Raw genomic sequence first — 19,730 nt, 5'->3', positions numbered from 1 at the left:
AATGGAATTTGCATGGGTCATTGCAAGCTCATGTCTTTGTGTTTTCTGTGCTGTGTGTGCACCTGCAATCAAAGGAAGACATGCTGTCTCAAATAAGTTGTGTTTTGTAAAAAAAAAAGATTTTTTTTTTTAATGACCGAGCCCATAAGCTTTGTTCTCTAGTAGCTGGACTACGACTCTCATCAGGAATCTTTTGTGTAAAGCAGTAGTTGCATGCAAATTTGTAAAGACCAGTGTTGTTTTCATTAGGCCCTCATCATTTATGGCTACCTGACCTTACTGCAATAGTAGCCAAATCGACTTCTGTTGTTGTGTAGTCTGTGTTTGAAAAATCAGTAGGAAACACATGTATCAAGCTTCAAATAGTGATAACGTGGAGAGTGATAAACAACCAGCCAATCAGCTCCTACAGTACCTGTCATTTTTCAAACCCAGCCTGTAACATGGCAGTTAAGAGCTGATTGGCTGGCTGTTTATCACTCTTAATTTTATCACTTTTTGAAGCTTGATACATCTTGCCCCTAAGGCTGTACTTTATCTCTCTCCAATCTCTGAGAAATCTCCACACATACATTACGTGAAATCTGCAAATGAAATGTTGGTAAAATCTGCACATCTGTAAATAATTGATCCACCATACTGGTTTTAATGAACAAGTGCCAATGTTGGGCACTCAAATGACTATTGTACAGTAATTAAGTAGAGAACTAGATTATTTTGTATCCGTTTAAAAATAAAACCACTATTGTTCTTGGCTACAGTTAAAGATCTTTAAACATAATACAGACATTTATACTAATAATAGCACTTTCTGTTAAGTAATGAAATTTATGTAACTGAAAACAAAATCCAGGTTTGCAGACATCTGACAGGTGTACTGTACCTATAGTGGGAGAGCTTGTTGTACTTGGGTGAAACGAGTTGTCATATCTGAGGGGTGGAGGCAGGGCTGGGATAACAGATATTGGGTGTTGCCAGCAATCACAATACTTATGAAAAAAATGCAGAGAGAAACAAAGGTGTGCCACTGGCTTCTCACAGGAGAGGGCTGGATGAGACCTGCAACCTCCTACTCCTCCCCCCATTCCCTGACTTCAGACTCTCTTTGACCACACAGGCACAGAGCTGTAGAGCAAACAAGGAGGAAGCTCTGTGCCCATTCTGCTGAACTTGTTTGTCCACCATATACTTACTTTTATTTTTGTTTTCGGTTCTGCTAAGAAGACCTTTTTTGCAGACCTGGGAGCCCTGGCTCAGGATCAGGCTAGCCTTACCTGTCTACGCTCATACATGCAAACATAGATTACCTTTCCTGAGTCGAATGCTTTGTCAGCTGTTGATCTGAAACAAAATGAGTATTAACGGAGGGTCGCATACTCGGATAAATACCCTAGGCAGGCTCACTAGAGCAGAGTCTGGCCCGGATATAAGGTATGAGATGAACAACCACCATAAGATGATGGGAGGTGGAGGTGGAGGTGGAGGAGGAATTGGAGGAGGAATTTCGCAGAAGATGTACTATGCCCAGCAAAGCTTCAGTGAACATACCGGAGATGGCTATGGGTGAGGAACTGATACAAATAATATGCAACTCAGAAATGGAATGTTCTGTATTATTATAATAATAGGCGTCACAAGGGTTCCATAGCGCCATATAAAGTGGATGGAACATACACCATAGTAATTAAATATAAAAAAGGCAGCAAAAGCTTAACACTAATATTTTAAAGGCGCTATGCCTTAGTAAGACCATAAGACAGAAGTCGCTGAAAGTAAATCCATTTAAAATCTGCTTTGTATTTAGCTAATAATCATTTCAGTATACAATGTTAAAAGTGCATTATTCATTTATTTTGCCTTTTCTTGAAAACAAGATGCCTCCTAAGAAATGTGTATCTACATTATTGTATTAGATGATTGCTTATACGTTTCCGGCTGCTGTAGTACAGTGGACCCAAACCTTCTTGCCTTGCCTTATACATTTTTGCTACACGCCTGTATTAAATGAGATTTGCATCAATTGAAACCTTATTTTATTTTCTTTAGATTTGATTTGGAGTGACTAATTTATAATCCGTAAAACCTGTGAAAACACATTTTTAAAATAAATAATTTTTATTTAAATCCAAATAGAAGCATAAATGTAGCTACACACATACTCCGTAATGCACACTTACATAAACACACCGTAGTACACACAAACACTTACCGACAAATCAAGCACACATTCTTACTTGCATATACTGTATACAGTACACACATACACACTTAATAACATAATCATACACCGTCTAATTGTGAAGCTCTGCAAAGTTTGCTAGTGCTATATAAAAGTCAGCTTAAACAGTGTCATACCTGACAGCAACAGACATAATTGTACAGAAAAAAAAAAAAAAACTTTTATTCTGCAGCCATGCCCATGGTAACAGGTAAAATATTTTACCTGGGTATGTCTTTCAGGTATCTGAGACTGTAATGTAGAGCTTGTTCATGCATTACTGTACCTGTTTGATTGTTGGGAACATATTTTGCTTATGTTGACAAACAAGAAGCAGGTAAAACCCCTCCCTTCCCTGTGCCCTAGGTGGAAGCAGCAGGCTCCATGATGAGATCACTGGCCTTTACTTTCCAGCAGTTACTGAGCAGACAGGATTTTTTTTTTCTTTTTCATGCTCTGGGCAGTTTTGCAGGGGAGGGGGGGAGATACTGTGTTTGTGTAGGAGGCTTGGCAGGATTCTGCTAAATCTTCCATTTTCCCACCAGATAAGAAGCACTCCCCAGCTTGTCTGTACACAGACAGTGTTTTTGATTCAGCGCTATGTCAAGGACACATGCAAACATCTTGTCTTTAACTTTCATGTTCTTTTACACTTTCCCTATGTAGTTCTTGCTGAGGTGACATGGTTTGTTTCTATTTTACTGTACTACTGTTTCCAGCATGATTTGCCAGCCATCATTTCACAAAGCATTCTGGGAGTTGTAGCTTAGAGGCAGGAAAGAAACAGGACGCCTGGCATAATCTATAGCGAAATAAACTTCACAGCTTAATATACCATAAATTTACTGTACATGCGATTAGTTTGTTGCATCCAAGTTGCAATTTAATACAATAACAAATATTTTGTGTAGATAATGCACATACCATTGCACTACTATATAGAAATAGGTAGGTATCCCTTAAATTTAGGACACATATGAATTATAGAAATGATGTTGCTTGAATGCAATGTGCCGCCGCTATTTCCGACAATAGCGGTAGCTCCCTATTCAATGCTGTCTTTAGCGACAGCATTGATCCAAGATAACGGCAGAACTGGCCCGACAATCCAAGGCCGTTTTCGCGGCAACGCCCCTTTGTGCCGAGCGGCAGAAGGGACATTGAATCTCGGCCGTCGTTCTGCGGTCGATCAAACCGCAAACGGGCCAGGATCACGGCTGTCGGCGGGGATCGACATCCATGATCCCAGATTGCCTATCCCCCATAGAACCTGATTACATCATAGGCATCGCAGATTAAATTCATATGGTTATTCTAATAAATGGGTAACAATGATCCTTTGGTATGGCTGTTGAGTGGATAATTCTAATGCATCTTAATGTGCATCTCAGCCATGTTAAAGAGTGATTGGCATGCTATCACCTGTAACATGTTGTGATACATGTGTACAAAGGTTAAAAAAAAAGTGTATATTTAAAAAATATATATATATATTTACATTTATCTTAATAACCTGCAGAAATTAACTTGGAAAAATTAGAAGGAATACATTTAAGGCAAAACAATCTAGGGTAGGGTAGGGTGGGGCACAGACTTTACTAAACTTCTTTTTTTCCACACGATGTACAATACATAATGGTTTTTAGTATTTTTCTAAACGTCACTACATTGGACTTTTTAGAAGCAACCTCCTACATTAAATGTATACTGTACCATTACATGTTTCTTTAAAACAGAAGGGATGGTCAAGCTTAGGACTGTGTTATGCTGTGGTTTTGTTAGCTGCTGCTGCTTCTGCTGTTTGTGTGACCTCACATTCCAGAGCAGCTCCTTGTTTTATCCAGGCCTGACAAAAGGATCTCAAGACAAAACAGGGAACACTAATAAATCTTGATCCTCTGAGGTTGTCTGGCTAAAACTTATATCACTTTGCTGTGACCTGTGGTTGAATGGGCAGTATTTTGCATTCTAATTGCATGATGCAATGCATTCAAGGCTAATATTAACACTATGGCAACTAACCCATGTTATATGTGCTTTTTATCTGCCTCTATATAAGATAATTACTAGTTTAAGGGAGATTATAGTTGGTAGTAGAATTTTGCACAGCGCCCCATTGATGGAACATGTCATTCCCCACCCAAAGGGCGTGTCTAGTTCTCTATATGGAGAGATTGTGAAAAGAGATTGTGAACGTGGCACCTAGAAGCGTGGGTGTCTACTGCTACATCTGAGAGCAATCTTTTAAAATTACTTATATCCAAATGTAGATGAGCCACAAAGCAGTCAATAAGAGATACTATACTTAGTAAAGTGCTGGGTTATGCTGCTGATGATTCAATGTAAATGTATCTCTCTATCATTCCTTTTTTCCCCAAAAATGTAACAGAGTAATGTGGGCTAGGTGAAATGAGGGAGAGAGGGAGATTGCTGATATTTCAGGGAGTCTCCTGCAAAATGCAGGAGAGTAGGCAGCTATGGCGTGTTGCAGTAACATTAGCTATACGGCCTTTGCTCTCTAGCTGCAGCTATTGCCCAGTGATCTGTATACAGTACATATGACTCATCCATAGCATTATTAGAGGATTGGCAACTTAAGTCATACCTACAGAGGATTAAAAAAATATATATTTCTTATACCATATGTGTTTTCTACAAAATTATTTGAATGAAATTATAGTATACATTCATGTGAAATTTATACTGAATAATATTTGAATTCTGAAGTGCTCAGCAAAGTCAAGTGGAGCATGAATTGGCTATTACATGTATTCATCCTCTTGAGCACTTGTTAAGCAACATACTGTATAGATGTTGAAAAGGGACTGTAGCTTGCCCAGCCCTTTGCTGCCTGGAATGGGGTAAAGTCCACGAGTGTGTTGGGAAACCTACTGAAAGTGACGTATATGCTGTCAGATTGGGACATAAAGGAACCACTGTGGAATGCATGTTTAGGGGTTTGGCCAGTCTCTTGGCGTGTGGCCAGCCACCACAGAAATTAGCAGTGCCTGATTAACAAATAGACTGATTAGGCTGCAGCCTAGGGCACCAGGATTTAACAAAAAAAATATGAAGGCCTAATTTATTCTATGCTTGTTAGCGGTCACCTGTCCTGATGTACTGTGGTGGGTAATGTTCTTAAGATGACTGCCAGTTGGCTGTGCCAATATAACTTTATGTACATTGTGCTAAAGTGCCAGCTGGGTAGCCTAAAGCCAAAGTCTCCTTCACATGCCAAAAGCATTAGATGGCAGTTGTATAACCTTTGTTACATGCACATAGGCAGTATAAATGGCAAATCCCTAAACACCCATACACATTATGTTTTAACCGCATTAAAAGAGGAGCTACTTGTGTATTAGCCTAGTGCAGCGGTTCTCAAACTGTGGGTCCAGACCCCAAAGTGGGTCCCGACCTTCTCAGCATGGGGTTGCGACTCCATTTTGCTGACAATCAGGCTGATGACTTTTCTAGTCTCAGTCAGTGATTGAAGGAGTCTGAAATATCTGTTGAATTGACTCTTACTTCAGGCTCCTACCATCATTTTGTGCATCCACAATGCTGCCATGTATGTGCTGTCTGCTGACTACACATGTGATGTGGTGACCTTCTGCAGTAACTTGCTGGGGTCCCGCAATTATTTTTATTGTCTGATGGGGTCCTAGAGCAAAATAGTTTGAGGACCCCTGGCCTAGGGCACTTGGTACTTGTAATCAGGCCCTGGGGGTTTGGCTAACATTTGAGAGTGCATGGTCTGGGCCCCTTTTTAAATTAAATATTTTTTTATTGATTTTTGCATGAATTGAAAAGCAAACAAACCACGCATGTGGACACAACAGTTTGCATGTGGTACAGAGTCAGGTGGTAACATAATACAGAGCAGCCTCATAGCGAACAACTAGCCAATGCAGGATATTACCAATACATGCACGTTTATTCACACATACACCCGAAGGCGCCATCCGGGTAAGTGTCTAGTGTAGATCACCAAAAGTATATTAAGACATACTTATGATAATGAAAAGTACAAGCACAGCTGTCCCACGATATAGTTAGGGGTACCACTTAACTATTCAGGAGTATTAAATTGGTATGTGTATACTGACGCATCAAACAAAAACAACCCCCCCCCCCCCTCTAAATCCCAAAGCAACCCTCCCTGTAATCCCAGAACCCCCCCCCCCCCACATAACTATTCTACTCCACTAAAACTACCCCCCAATCCCCCCCCCCCCCCCTTGTGAATGGAGGCAATAGACTAATGGCCTGAGCTGGGTGGACTACATTAGCAAGTGTAGAGAACCAAGGGCTCAGGATAATAGATAACATGTTGGCATGAGTAAAGTTGTGACTGATTAGGCATCCAGCCCAGAAACTCCTACCCAAATCCCCCCCCCCCCCCGACCAGTGTAAACATTCTTATATAGGATATAGTAAACTAGCATTTGACAGAATATACAGTATATCGCTCGAGGATGGTAAGACAGGATAAACATATAATATACAAAACAAGCTATGTAGATACAAGTAGCGAGACAAATGGCAGAAAGATTCGAATCTTAGGCCATCAATCCGGCCATGTCACAAATTCCAGGTATGTCGCCCAGTTATATGCCTAAAACAACAGATATATACCTAATACGCAAAAAATAGAAAAATTAAAAATACAGATCAGGGCATGAGAGGCATCTCTAACGGCAATATGACAGAGTTTTGATCACTAATCCGGCCAGATCTCATGCTTCAGGAAAGATAGATAGGGACAAAATGGTCTGGGCCCCTTGATTAATACATATAGTAAATACTGCTAGTGCACACATGATGGTGTACCAGGTTAATAACCGCAATGCACTGTAGAAGATACACCATAGTCCTGTGCAGTATAATTAAAGTGCACCTGATCCCTAGAGGAGGGGGTTTTCCCTGTAGACCAGTCCAACACTGCGCCCATGCCCAGGATTAAAGGTATATTCTGTATTGAGAATAACACCGTCTAATTATTCACTATACCTATAAAAGTAGGGCATCTTCCTCCTAGGCTTTGGCATTTTTCACGCCATTATTTCTTTCATTGAGGAATTGATTTGGTAATAATTGCCAATGATCAACATAAAGTACTGTAATGAGCATTAAGAGACAAAACTAATCTAAAAACACTTTATTAGTTGCAAATAATAAACAAGGGCAGTAATTGATTACAAAAGTATTCTTGGTAGAAGAGTCCTTTAGCTGGACATTGTTCCCTGGACACTGCAGTTTATACCCTGAAGAACTGTAATGGTCAGTTCCCATAGGCTGCATGGTGATTTGTCCTTACTGTTAGATTGTAGCGCTCAGCGCCTGTCTCCATACACTGTCTAGTGTAAGGCTCACAGTCTGCCTTGTCCCCTTGCAGCAACGTAGCTAGGCGTCACCCTGAGTGACAGCTCGCTTAAGCGAATAGCAGGGCAGAGACCCCTGACCCTGCTGGCAGCGTTCCCTTTCCTGTTAGGAAGTCCCCGCGTAGTGTGTGCCTCAGAGAGAGCGTGTGTGACTCCATCCATGCTATTTGTAGCTCCACGTGCACCGGAGCGCGTAAGAGCAAGCCCCGCTGTAATCCCGTTACAAGCGTGACCTTTGCACAGGGAGATCCATCATCATTGGCAGCAGCGACGACTGGGAGAGATACCGCCAGCGTAAACCAGTTGATAGCCATTAACCCTGCACAAGCCAGACGCTACAGCTAAGTAACAACCAGACACTGTGATTGCCAATGTACCAGTTGTATTACTGCCTGAAGTTAACTGCAAAAGTACTGTTGTATCCTACAAGCCTGCTACTTGAATAAATCCTTCAGTTGGTTATATCTTCGGAGTGTGTGTTTAACAACCACCCTGCACGTACTTATAGACACTCTGCCAATAGGTTATGGGCCCAGCACGTCACGTGCGCGAAGATTAACCCCCTAAAGACAAAGTGCTAGCGCAGTACATAAAAGAACACAAAGGAATTATTTCTGAATTGCCATTTGTGGAAGAGTTAACGAGAATGCACAGTACAGGGCATAGCATGAACTTTCCAAAGCTCAAAGGCTCAGAGAATTATACTACATGGAAGTTCGCTATGGAAATGCAGCTTAAGAGGGAGAAGCTATGGAAAGTCACAATAGCCCCAGGAGATAGTCCAAACCCAGAAGAGGTAGACAAGGCCATTGGCACAATAGGCCTGGCTGTGGAGCAGCATGTTTATTCTACTATCTGTGGGAAGGAGTCCGCTAAGGACATGTGGACAACTCTACAAGGTGCTTATGAGAATAAAGGCTTAATGAGAAGGATAAGTCTAAGACGCACACTGTATGGGACAAAGCTGAATGCATGCAAGGACATGAACGATTATATAGATAAGATACTATCGATAGCTCAGCAATTGGCATGTGTAGGAGCAAAAGTGAATGAGGAAGAAGTGGCGATGGTAATGCTGCAGAACTTGACAGAAGAATTTGACTTTCTGGTTGTCGCACTAGAGTCAAATGAAACCAAGCTTACAACTGAAGTTGTGAGAGCCAAGCTACTACAGTTCCAAGAGAGAATCCACAAGGATGCCATGACTGAGGGTTCTGCCTTAGTAGCAAAGGGTGCGAAACCCAAGAAATGCACGTTCAAATGTTATGTGTGCCACAAAGTAGGGCACAAGGCTTCAGAATGCAGGATGAAGAACACTAGTGGCATGCACAAGCGGCATGACAAGAAGAACGAGTCAGCACTGAATGTAACAGACAAGCCAAGGAGGGATCTCTGGTACATGGACTCGGGAGCCTCTAGACACTTCAGCTGCAACAAGGAGTGGTTCAATTCTTTAACACAGTGTACACCCACAACAGTTACCGGGATTGGTGAAAAGGTCCTTACTGCATCAAATGTTGGGACAATCACAGTGAGACTAAGAATTGAGGGACAGACAGTAGTCACAGATATTCAAGACGTCCTGTATGTACCAGAATTGGGAAGTAACCTCATCGCTATCAGCGTACTCGAGGCAAAAGGCTACAGAGTCCAGTTTGCAAAGGGCAGGTGTATGGTGCATAATGAAAGAGGGACTGTAATAGCTTCAGCAACCCGATGCAACCAACTATACGTCCTAGACACAGATGAATGCGTAGCTTTGGCAGCCTCTGCTGAAAATGAGTCGATGGAACTCTGGCACAGACGTTTGGGACACTTAGGATATGATAATGTCCAGAAACTAGCTGATGGGATGGCAACAGGAATCACAGTGAAAGACACCGGAAGACCTGTGTGCGAGAGTTGCATAAAAGGCAAGCAGACCCGCAACCCATTTCCCAAGTCAGCGAGCAGAGCAGAAACACAGTTAGCTCTGGTGCACACAGATGTGTGCGGACCAATGGAAGAGGAGTCAACCAGTGGTTACAAGTACTTCATGACTCTCATCGATGACGCCACAAGAATGACACACGTATACTTCATAAGGAAGAAAAGTGAGGTGATCAAGAAAATTGTGGAGTACAAGAACCTAGTGGAGACTCAGACGGGCCTAAAGCTAAAGGTCCTGAGATCCGACAATGGGGGAGAGTACGAAAATGGAGAAGTAACCGACTTTCTAAAAAGGCATGGCATAAAGCATCAGCTGACGATGGCCTATACGCCTGAACAGAATGGCGTAAGTGAAAGGGCGAACAGAACAATCGTTGAAAGAGCACGAGCGATGGTGAATGATGCTGGCCTAGAGAAAAGTTTTTGGGCAGAAGCTGTATCTACTGCAGTATACCTGAAAAACAGAACACCTACGGTGGCCGTGAAAGGGAAAACCCCCTTAGAGGCCTGGTCTGGGAAGAAGCCAGACATCAGTCATCTCCGTGTCTTTGGGAGCAGAGCTTATGCGCATATACCAAAGGAGAAAAGGAAGAAACTTGACCTAAAATCAAGACAGTGCATATTGCTAGGCTATTGTGAGGAGAGCAAAGGATACAGACTCTGGGATGCAGAGAACAGAAGTCTTCTGAAATCAAGAGATGTGATATTTCAAGAAACAGCATCACCCACAAAAGCAAAAGAACAAGAAAAGCAAGCACTAGTAGAGGTGTGTGAAATAGAAAGCATACCTGAAACAGAAAATACTGAAGAAGGAAGCGAACCAACGAACAGAGCTTCTATAAGGAGAAACAAGGGCATACCAGCTAGAAGATATGAGGAAGAATATGCGAATATTGCTTTCAGTGAACCTCAGAGTATTCGAGAAGCGAAAGCGTGCAGTGATTGGGAGAAATGGAAATCTGCAATAGACACAGAGCTATCAGCACTGAGAGAGAACGATACTTGGACCATAGTAGATAGGCCAAGCAATCGCAAGACAGTCAAGAACAAGTGGGTCTTCTGCAAGAAGTTAAATTCAGACGGAGAAGTTGCCCGTTACAAAGCCCGCCTTGTTACTAAGGGATACACACAGAGATCCGGAATTGACTATGGGGAGATATACTCACCTGTTGCGAGGTATAACACTCTCAGGTTAGTAATTGCAGTCGCCACCTTACAAGACTTACTGCTATACCAACTAGACTTCGACTCAGCGTTCCTAAATGGAGAACTACTTGAAGAGATCTATATGGAATCGCCAGATCATTATAATGAGGATGAACTTCAGACAGAAAAGGTGTGTCTTCTGAAGAAATCCATATACGGCCTGAAGCAGAGTGGTCGTTGCTGGTACATAAAATTGGACACAGTACTACTTGAAATGAATTTTATTAGATCAGAGACTGACCACTGCCTTTATCACAAAACTCTGGGAGAAAAGTTGTTCATCATAGCAGTCTATGTGGATGATATACTTATAGCAGGTCACGAAGATCACATTACAAGTGTGAGAGATCAACTAAAGCAGAGATTCAAGTTGAAAGACTTAGGTCCAGCCAATCATCTGTTGGGAATGAGAATTGTTCAAAACTTGCAAAAGGGAACAGTCACAGTCGACCAACAAATGTACATCGAGGCAACAATCTTGAAGTATGGGATGGCTGACTCCAAGTCAGTAAATACACCAATTGACAAAAGCATCAAGATTACAAAAGGTATGTCACCAACCACACCAGAAGAAGCAGAGGAAATGCAAGATGTTCCTTACAAGAACGTGGTTGGAAGTCTTATGTATGCAAGTATTGGAACCCGTCCAGACATCACTCATGCAGTCAGTCGGGTGAGCCAATTTGCAATAAATCCTGGAAGGCAACACTGGATCGCAGTGAAGAGGATCCTGAGATACCTAAAAGGTACAAGTTCCTTGAAATTAAAATTCGCCAAGACAAGCAATTCAAATTTGAAAGTCTTCTGCGATGCCGACTGGGGAGCAGATGAAGATGATCGTCGTTCCCACACCGGTTACCTGTTCACACTGGCCGGAGCTGCAGTTAGTTGGGCGAGTAGAAAACAACCAACCGTTGCTCTCTCAACAACTGAGGCCGAATACATGGCTCTTACAGAGACATCAAAGGAAGCACTCTGGATCAAAGAGACTTTGTGTGAGTTAGGTCTACTTTATGAAGAAGAGACTATCAGTATCGCATGTGACAACAGGGGAGCAATAGATCTTTCCTGCACCACCAAGCATCATGGAAGGTCAAAACACATCGCGATAAGACACCACTTCATCAGAGAACTAGTGGAGAACAAGTCCATCGATGTTGAATACATTGCAAGTGAACAGAATGTCGCTGACATGCTTACTAAAGGACTGTCGAGAAACTTGCTTATTAAGTTCGTGAAGGACTGTGGACTTGTCTAAGTTCAAAATGTTGATTTAAAGTTTTTGATGTTCTGAATGTCTCTTCTCTCTAACCATATTTTCGGTTACAGGTATCACAAAAGGACAAAGCATTGTATTAAGTTCTTTTATGTAGCCGAAGACAGCCTTGAGCGAGGGGGAGTGTTAGATTGTAGCGCTCAGCGCCTGTCTCCATACACTGTCTAGTGTAAGGCTCACAGTCTGCCTTGTCCCCTTGCAGCAACGTAGCTAGGCGTCACCCTGAGTGACAGCTCGCTTAAGCGAATAGCAGGGCAGAGACCCCTGACCCTGCTGGCAGCGTTCCCTTTCCTGTTAGGAAGTCCCCGCGTAGTGTGTGCCTCAGAGAGAGCGTGTGTGACTCCATCCATGCTATTTGTAGCTCCACGTGCACCGGAGCGCGTAAGAGCAAGCCCCGCTGTAATCCCGTTACAAGCGTGACCTTTGCACAGGGAGATCCATCATCATTGGCAGCAGCGACGACTGGGAGAGATACCGCCAGCGTAAACCAGTTGATAGCCATTAACCCTGCACAAGCCAGACGCTACAGCTAAGTAACAACCAGACACTGTGATTGCCAATGTACCAGTTGTATTACTGCCTGAAGTTAACTGCAAAAGTACTGTTGTATCCTACAAGCCTGCTACTTGAATAAATCCTTCAGTTGGTTATATCTTCGGAGTGTGTGTTTAACAACCACCCTGCACGTACTTATAGACACTCTGCCAATACTTACTTCATCTTTAGCTGGGACACAGAGCAATATATTATTAATTATATGGACAATGTTTATATCTTCCATGCATCATTAATAACCCCACCCCCCATGTTGTCTGTACATGAAGCTCATGTAAAGAGTGTGGGGTGGGTGACCTCACTGACCGATATCGTGAACGATATCAGTCAATGTTTATGCACTATGAGTTTAACATTATTGGTGGTGCTGGAGATTGCTGTGTTACCAGCTCTATATATATTTTCTCTGGTTCTTTACAATAAACTTGTTTTCGTGTGTTTTTTTTTTTTTTTAAGTCAGAAAGCTACTGTAGTGCTGGGTGCAATATATCATTAATGATATGCACGATATCGATATTGTTAACGATATATAGTGCAAATCATCTAGTGTGTAGTTTAAATGTCATTAACAATAGATGCTCCTGCGCATTAACGACCACCCCTGTCATCTGGACATTCAGCTCAATGTTGACTATATAGTCAATAATGCATGTAAGGACCGGGGTCCCAGTGACATTACTGACCGATATTGGTCAGTATTTACGCTATGTTGTTCACCCCCAGCACCGCCAATACATAGACATAACAGTAACGGTGCTGGGAATCGCCCAATGTGTTCCCATTACAAAAGGTTGTTGGTTATTTTGTAATGATATGAGAGAGTATTTTGTGTTGGTTATTGGAAAATCCGTGAACAAATCCAATGTCTGAAGCTGCAATAGTTAATGAGTAGTTAGGGCTTTTTGATGCTCAGTGACTTTCAGTTTTAACATAAACAACTTGAATTGATCTTCCTAAAATATAAATCCAATATCAACATGCACTTTGTCCCCTATGTAGGAAGGGTTTTATTGCACTCCTTTCCTGTCTCATTTCTACCATGGCTTATGCTGGCAAAGAAACATTCATTCTGTAAACCAGTGTTTCTCTGCTCTTCTATTATCCAGTGAATATAACAGTAAATGTGCACTGATTTATCCCCGGTATACCTTTTGAAAAAGTGGTGACCAGCTGGCACCATTTAGCCAGAACACTTCTATCTATGGCGTAGTTTAGTGGACTCCCTTATTTTTAGTTGCTTGGATGAAATAAAAATATGGTACTGTATGGGAGCAAAGGACCATCAGAAATGTGCTCACAAACCCAAATTTCTGAAGTAAATATTACATTTGCTCTCATCCAGTTCCATATTTTTATTCCATCCAAGCAACTAGCTGGATGGTTGGAGGAAAGTTGGTCTGATGTGTGGCCAGCATTAGACTTCCAATGCACCAAAGTGGAGATTCCCAATCCTTTGCAGGTTCTGTATAATTTAATATAAATGTATTCTTCTTGCTTATCGTTATGTTTTTACAAAGGAAAAAAAAAACGAATACTAACTTTTTTGGAAGAGCTCTGACCCGTACCTAATAAAACAGAGTCCCTGCCTCTGCCCTAAAATATGTTATTCCAAACCCACCAAATGTGTAAATGGTTGCAATGTAACCATTTAGTTTTTTTGTGTTTTTAAATATCTTAAGTATTATTTCCCTGGACACTGCAGTCTTTTGACAATATAGTCATTAGTCTGGGTAGGCACACAATGCATATACAGTTGCTGTTGCAGGCAGTGATGAGGGGGAGTGGGGCCATGATCGTTTCGGCAACATGACCGTTAGCAACATCCCCCAAATTGAGCTGCAGGTATAGCTGATGGGGAACCTTGCTAGCGGCTGGTGAGAGCTCTCTTTATTAGCGATACGGTGTGTACACCGTAGACATTTTTTTTTGTTTTGTTGTAAAACCATGTCGTTTTACTTTCACCAGTTGGAGTTTACATCAGAAGGAGACCAGTATGACAGTCCTGAAACCCTGTTCTAGATTACTTTCTAATCTAGACAAATCTTCTGTCACTGAGTTGTCATGGATGTTGCTCATAGTAACTAAGCAGTTATGGATGAACACCTTCTCAGGTGTAATGTTGTATGCTGTACTCTTGAGACGGCTTATGACGTCAAATAAATCCTATATAAAGTGTACCTCACTCTTGGCTTGTATTCTCTTCTGGGCAAGAACAAGTTTACCTTCTGTTTCGTGCTATTTCATCGTTTATATCATGAGTGAGTTAATGTAAAACTGCTTTATAATATATTTTTTTTTATTTGGGCTGTTCAACTATCTTATACGGGGCAGATGTACTAAGCCATGGAGATTGAAAAAGTGGAAAGAGACCAACCAATCAGCGCTGTCATTTTTCCAACAGCGAAAATATTGTTCTAGGCAAAACCTAGAGATCTAGTAGGATAGACAGTGCATGCCGTCAATATTTCAGGGTACTTAAAGGCATGTAGGCAATGTACCATACTGGAAAAAAGAACAATACTGATGCACTCCGAGTCTAGGCAATGTAACAAAGCAATGAAGAAGGCAAGTCAGATGCTTGGTTGCATAGAGAGCGTAATGAGCAGCAGAAAGAAAGAAGTAATAATGCCACTGTATAAGGTCATTGGTGCTACCTCATCTAGAGTATTGTGTTCAGTTCTGGAGGCCATGTCTCCAAAATAATATAAATATTCTAGAGACCGTGCAAAGAAGGGCAACTAAAATGGTGCATGGCCTACATCACAAAACTCACCAGGAAAGAATAAAAAATCTCCATATGTTTAGTAAGGAGCATAGAAGAAAAAGGGGAGACATGAAAAATTACTTTGCAGAAAGTGTAGTGGATAATTGGAATAGCCTCCCAACATAGGTGGTAGAAAAATGTAAACATGCCTGGGATAGACATAATGACATCCCTACAAAGAACTAAGCATCAAATAGGGTTTAAGGGTAACAATATAGTTAAAAAAGGGGGAAACTTGATGGGCCGAATGGTTATCTGCCATCAAATTTTATGTTTCTAATTGGTCTGGCCTTTGTTTGGCATGTGCAGCGATAAAAGGCAGGTGGTTTTCTGCAGGAGGGCATGTTATTAAAATTGTTGAAAGAGGAAGATATGAACTAAACCACAGCAACAATAAGGATTTTTGTTTCATGTCATTAACTTGCCCTACACAGATAATTGAGCACATTGCTGATTTGTTTGCCCGTGTACCTGCATGTTTTCATATTTGAGTAATAGTTCCCTTGTTATTCTAAATATGTGACACTGAGCTGGACCCGTGAGCATTTGTTTGATGGTTATTTACTATACAGACACATTGGGCCTTATTCTAGTTCACTCTTTCTGACAAATTCCTTCTTAGCAGGACAAAACCATGTGCACTGCAGGGGGGCAGATGTAAAATGTGCAGAGAGAATTAGATTTGGGTGAGTTATTTTGTTTCTGTGCAGGGAAAATACTGACTGCTTTATTTTTACACTGCAATATAGATCTCACTTTGAAGTAAAACCCCACCCAAATCTAATTCTCTCTGCACAAGTAACATCTGCCCCATCTGCAGTGCACGTGGTTTTGTCCATTTGAGAAGGAACTTGTCAGAAAGAGTGAACCAAAATAACCCCCATTGTGAATAATTCCTAAATTTCAAAGCAGTTTTGTATTGTTGATGTTGTCAATGGCAACCTATCAGCTTCTTGCAATCATTTTAAATAATGTACTTGTTTAAGTTATAGCTAGAAAATGGTTGCTATTGGCAATGTTATACTTAGAGGGATGGGTATATTAAAGTTTAAAATGCAGTAAAACTTCAAACTACCTTTATCTGTATTTATTCCAATACATATAGCTAACTATGGGATTTATTCTACAAAGCATCAGGTTTTTGAATGCAACTTGTCTGTTTTGTTTTCCTGCCGGAATTTTAAAAGGGCAATGCCCTTACTAGCAATACACAACTAGTTGACCATTACATTGCTTGGTAAATTGTTTTGCAGTTAAGGAGTAAAATGTTATTAACTGTTTATGACTCAGTTGTGGCTAATTTGCCATCTCATTAATGCAGCTTAGTGTAGCTTGGTGCAGCTTGGTGTAACTTAATCAGCAGAGGTACTTGGCCATAGCCAAAATCGCACTGTGTGTATGCACCTTTAGACACCTCTTCCAACCATAGGCGAATCTAGAATTATGGTAATGGGTGGTCCCAGATCTAGACACAACAGCAGGGGGACCTTTGCGCGGCGTAGCCGCGCGGCAAAAGGGGGTGGGGCCTCATGGCAAGGAGGCGTGGCATCACAAAAAGGGGTGTGGTATTACACTTTACACCATACACAGTAATGCCCATTACACATTTTAGCAAACTCGTTAATACCCATTACACATAAAGCCACACGCCGTAATGCCAATTACACATTGTGCCACACATCATGATGCCCATTACATACTATATAACAAACCGTAATGCCCATTACATATTTGTCACATAAGTGCTGCTTACCTTCGTGCTCATTGCTAGGGGGTTCTTGCTTGATGGCACCATAGTACCCATTACACATGATGCCGCACACCATAGTACCCATTACACATGATGCCGCACACCATAGTACCCATGATGTTGCACACATAATGTCCCTTACACATGATGCTGCACACATAATGCCCCTTACACATGATGCTGCACACTGTAATGCCCCTTACACATTAAGCCACACATTATGCGTAATGCCCCCACATACCGCCACTTGTAGCATCCCTTAAGCAATGCCCCCAAAAGTGCCACTTTCTGTAAATTTTATATGAGCCTTCGCTGCTGCTGCAGGGAGAGATGGAGAGCGGTGCAGCTGCTTCTATGGGGAGAGGAGCAGAGCGCAGCGCAGCGCAGAGCACGCTCCCACTCCCCTCCTGGTGTCCCCTCTAGCCGAGTGGACATTTGAAATATTGTGCACGCTGTTGTTGTGCATGACGTCGGGGGAGCACGCCAGGCGCCGGCACCACATGATTAAAGGGGGGGAGGGCGCGGGCTGAGGTGAAAGCGGGGAGAAGAATTGGAGCGGAAGCTGCAGGGGTGACAGTCATTGACAGCTGGGCAGAGAGCAGGGTGCTGCCCGGCTGTATTCAGAGCGCTGCAGGTCACGGCTGTTTGAAATCATACCCCTTTCACAACAGAAAATGCAGGGATTTACCCGGGAATATGGTCCCAGGATCATGCAGGGACATTCCCAGGCTGACCCCTTATACACCAGCCTAGTCCCTGCATTTTCTGGTGTGAGGGGAAGAGACAACCACTCCCCTCTCCCTACCCCCCATAAACCAACCAGCTATATCTTCAGAACCAACTGACCTATTTACATGAGACCAGTATCATATTGAAGAACTTTTGAGTTGGCTTCGAATGATTTTTGGTCCCGTGAAACTGGGCTGTTTGGTTCCAGAGAAATCTGCCCTCAAAGAACATAAACAGTCATGAAATTACATTTAAGAAATGAAAAAAATGGTTTAACCTCAATATCCCTGGAACCAATTAACCCATATGGATCCAGCCTGGTATCAGATTGAAGGCCCAGCAATTTGGGTTCGACTGAGATCAACCTTGAGCTTCAGTGATGCCGAAGGGGGAACTGGCAGCCGTTGAACTGGGTGGGGGTCCCATGTTATCCTATAGGGAAAACGTTCCAGCTTTGCCTGGTCGTATCTCCGGTTCCCAGGGGGCTAGAGACACGGGGCTGGGCTCGTTGGAAAGCCCAATTCCTCAGCTACAAAATTAGCGGGTCCTATGTTATCATATAGGGAAAACGTTCCAGCTTTGCCTGGTCGTATCTCCGGTTCCCAGGGGGCTATAGACACGGGGCTGGGCTCGTTGGAAAGCCCAATTCCTAAGCTACAAAATGGGCTAATGGGTGGTCCTGTGCACCCCCGGACCACCCCCTAGATTCGCCTATGCTTCCAACATATGTTATTTTGTCTATTTTTCATGCATGTCAGTGGTTTACTTGAAGCTGACATTTTTAATTGTTATTTAGAACCGCACGCCAATCACTTTCTCTTGCAGTAACTGTATTTCTGTAGTTTACAGTATTACCATAGCATTATTCTATCCTTTTTTTATAGCGTACTTTCAGCTATATTTATCCCAAAAATATACTTTTTTTTTAATTTTATATTGTTTAATCCTAAAGGGTGAAAGAAAATGCTGATACTCTACAGCACTGTGATTAAACAATGTTTGGGAATCACTGATATATGGTATTTCATTACTGTCATATACTGTAACTTTAACATTTAGTGCTAACACTTCTCATGGTGTAAACCATATAATCTTGTTCTCTCCTGGTGCAAAACTGGCATATCTCGTGACCCATCTAACTCTGTATACTATTCCCAAGCCCCATGTAAAAGTTCTTGCTCTCCAAAATGCATTAGTTTTACAATCCAAAACTCACAATGATTAAATGTTAGTTATCCCATAGCTGCCTACCCCCCTGCATTCTGCAGGAGACTCCCTGAAATAGCAGCAATCTCCATCTCGCCCTCATTTCACCTACAGTAGCCCACCCACATTATGTAGCTGTTACGTTTTTTGGGGAAAAGGGAATGAGAGCTAGATATACTGTATTTACATTGAATCAACAGCACCATTCCCAACATTGGTGATAAAACACAATGATCTCTATGGCTATATGCATGTCTTGTGGCCATTTATATGGAACCACATGCAAAACACAATAGGTGAACAGTCCCTGACACGTATCAGTGACTTTTCTTTAGCAAGTATAGTAGCTCTTACTAACTGCTTTGGGGCTCATCTACATTTGGATATGTAATTTTAAAAGATTCCTCTCTTATGTAGCAGTACACACCCACGCTGTAGGTGCCACATTCACAATCTGTTTTCACAATATCTCCATATATTGAACGTGACATGCCCTTTGGTTGGAGCATGACACACCCGTGATTGGGGCGCTGAGCAAAATACCGACTATACTATACTACTACCAACTATAATCTCCCTTAAACTAGTTTCCAAAAGTAGGCAAGTATGAGTTATCCTAGGGTATCCACCTGACTTGTAAAAATAAGACTTATTGTAATAACATGCCCACTACATAATCATCACGGTGCTTATTGGTGCTATGACTACCTGATGGG

The 19,730-nt window shown here is 42.0% G+C and overlaps 1 protein-coding gene across 4 annotated transcripts in view; it reads left to right on the top strand.

Annotated features, from left to right (window-relative positions):
* Nucleotides 1-19,730, top strand: part of DSP (desmoplakin) — an 85,934-nt gene that overhangs the window by 752 nt on the left and 65,452 nt on the right. Inside the window, exon 1 of one of the 4 annotated variants that reach the window (XM_083187965.1) lies at nucleotides 1,056-1,563. The exons of 1 other annotated variant lie outside the window; for it this stretch is intronic. In XM_083187965.1, the coding sequence (XP_083044091.1) occupies nucleotides 1,352-1,563 (212 nt within the window). In that variant the 5' untranslated portion in view covers nucleotides 1,056-1,351. Of the gene's footprint in view, nucleotides 1-1,055; nucleotides 1,564-19,730 lie in introns of those variants that run through there. 2 more of the 4 variants (XM_083187967.1, XM_083187968.1) reach the window with 2 other exon arrangements.

Source organism: Crinia signifera, chromosome 5 (genome assembly GCF_055691185.1).
Source record: "Crinia signifera chromosome 5, ASM5569118v1, whole genome shotgun sequence".
NCBI classification, from domain to species: domain Eukaryota; kingdom Metazoa; phylum Chordata; class Amphibia; order Anura; family Myobatrachidae; genus Crinia; species Crinia signifera.
Note: the sequence above shows the minus strand (reverse complement) of the source record. Positions and strands in the feature narration are given on the sequence as shown.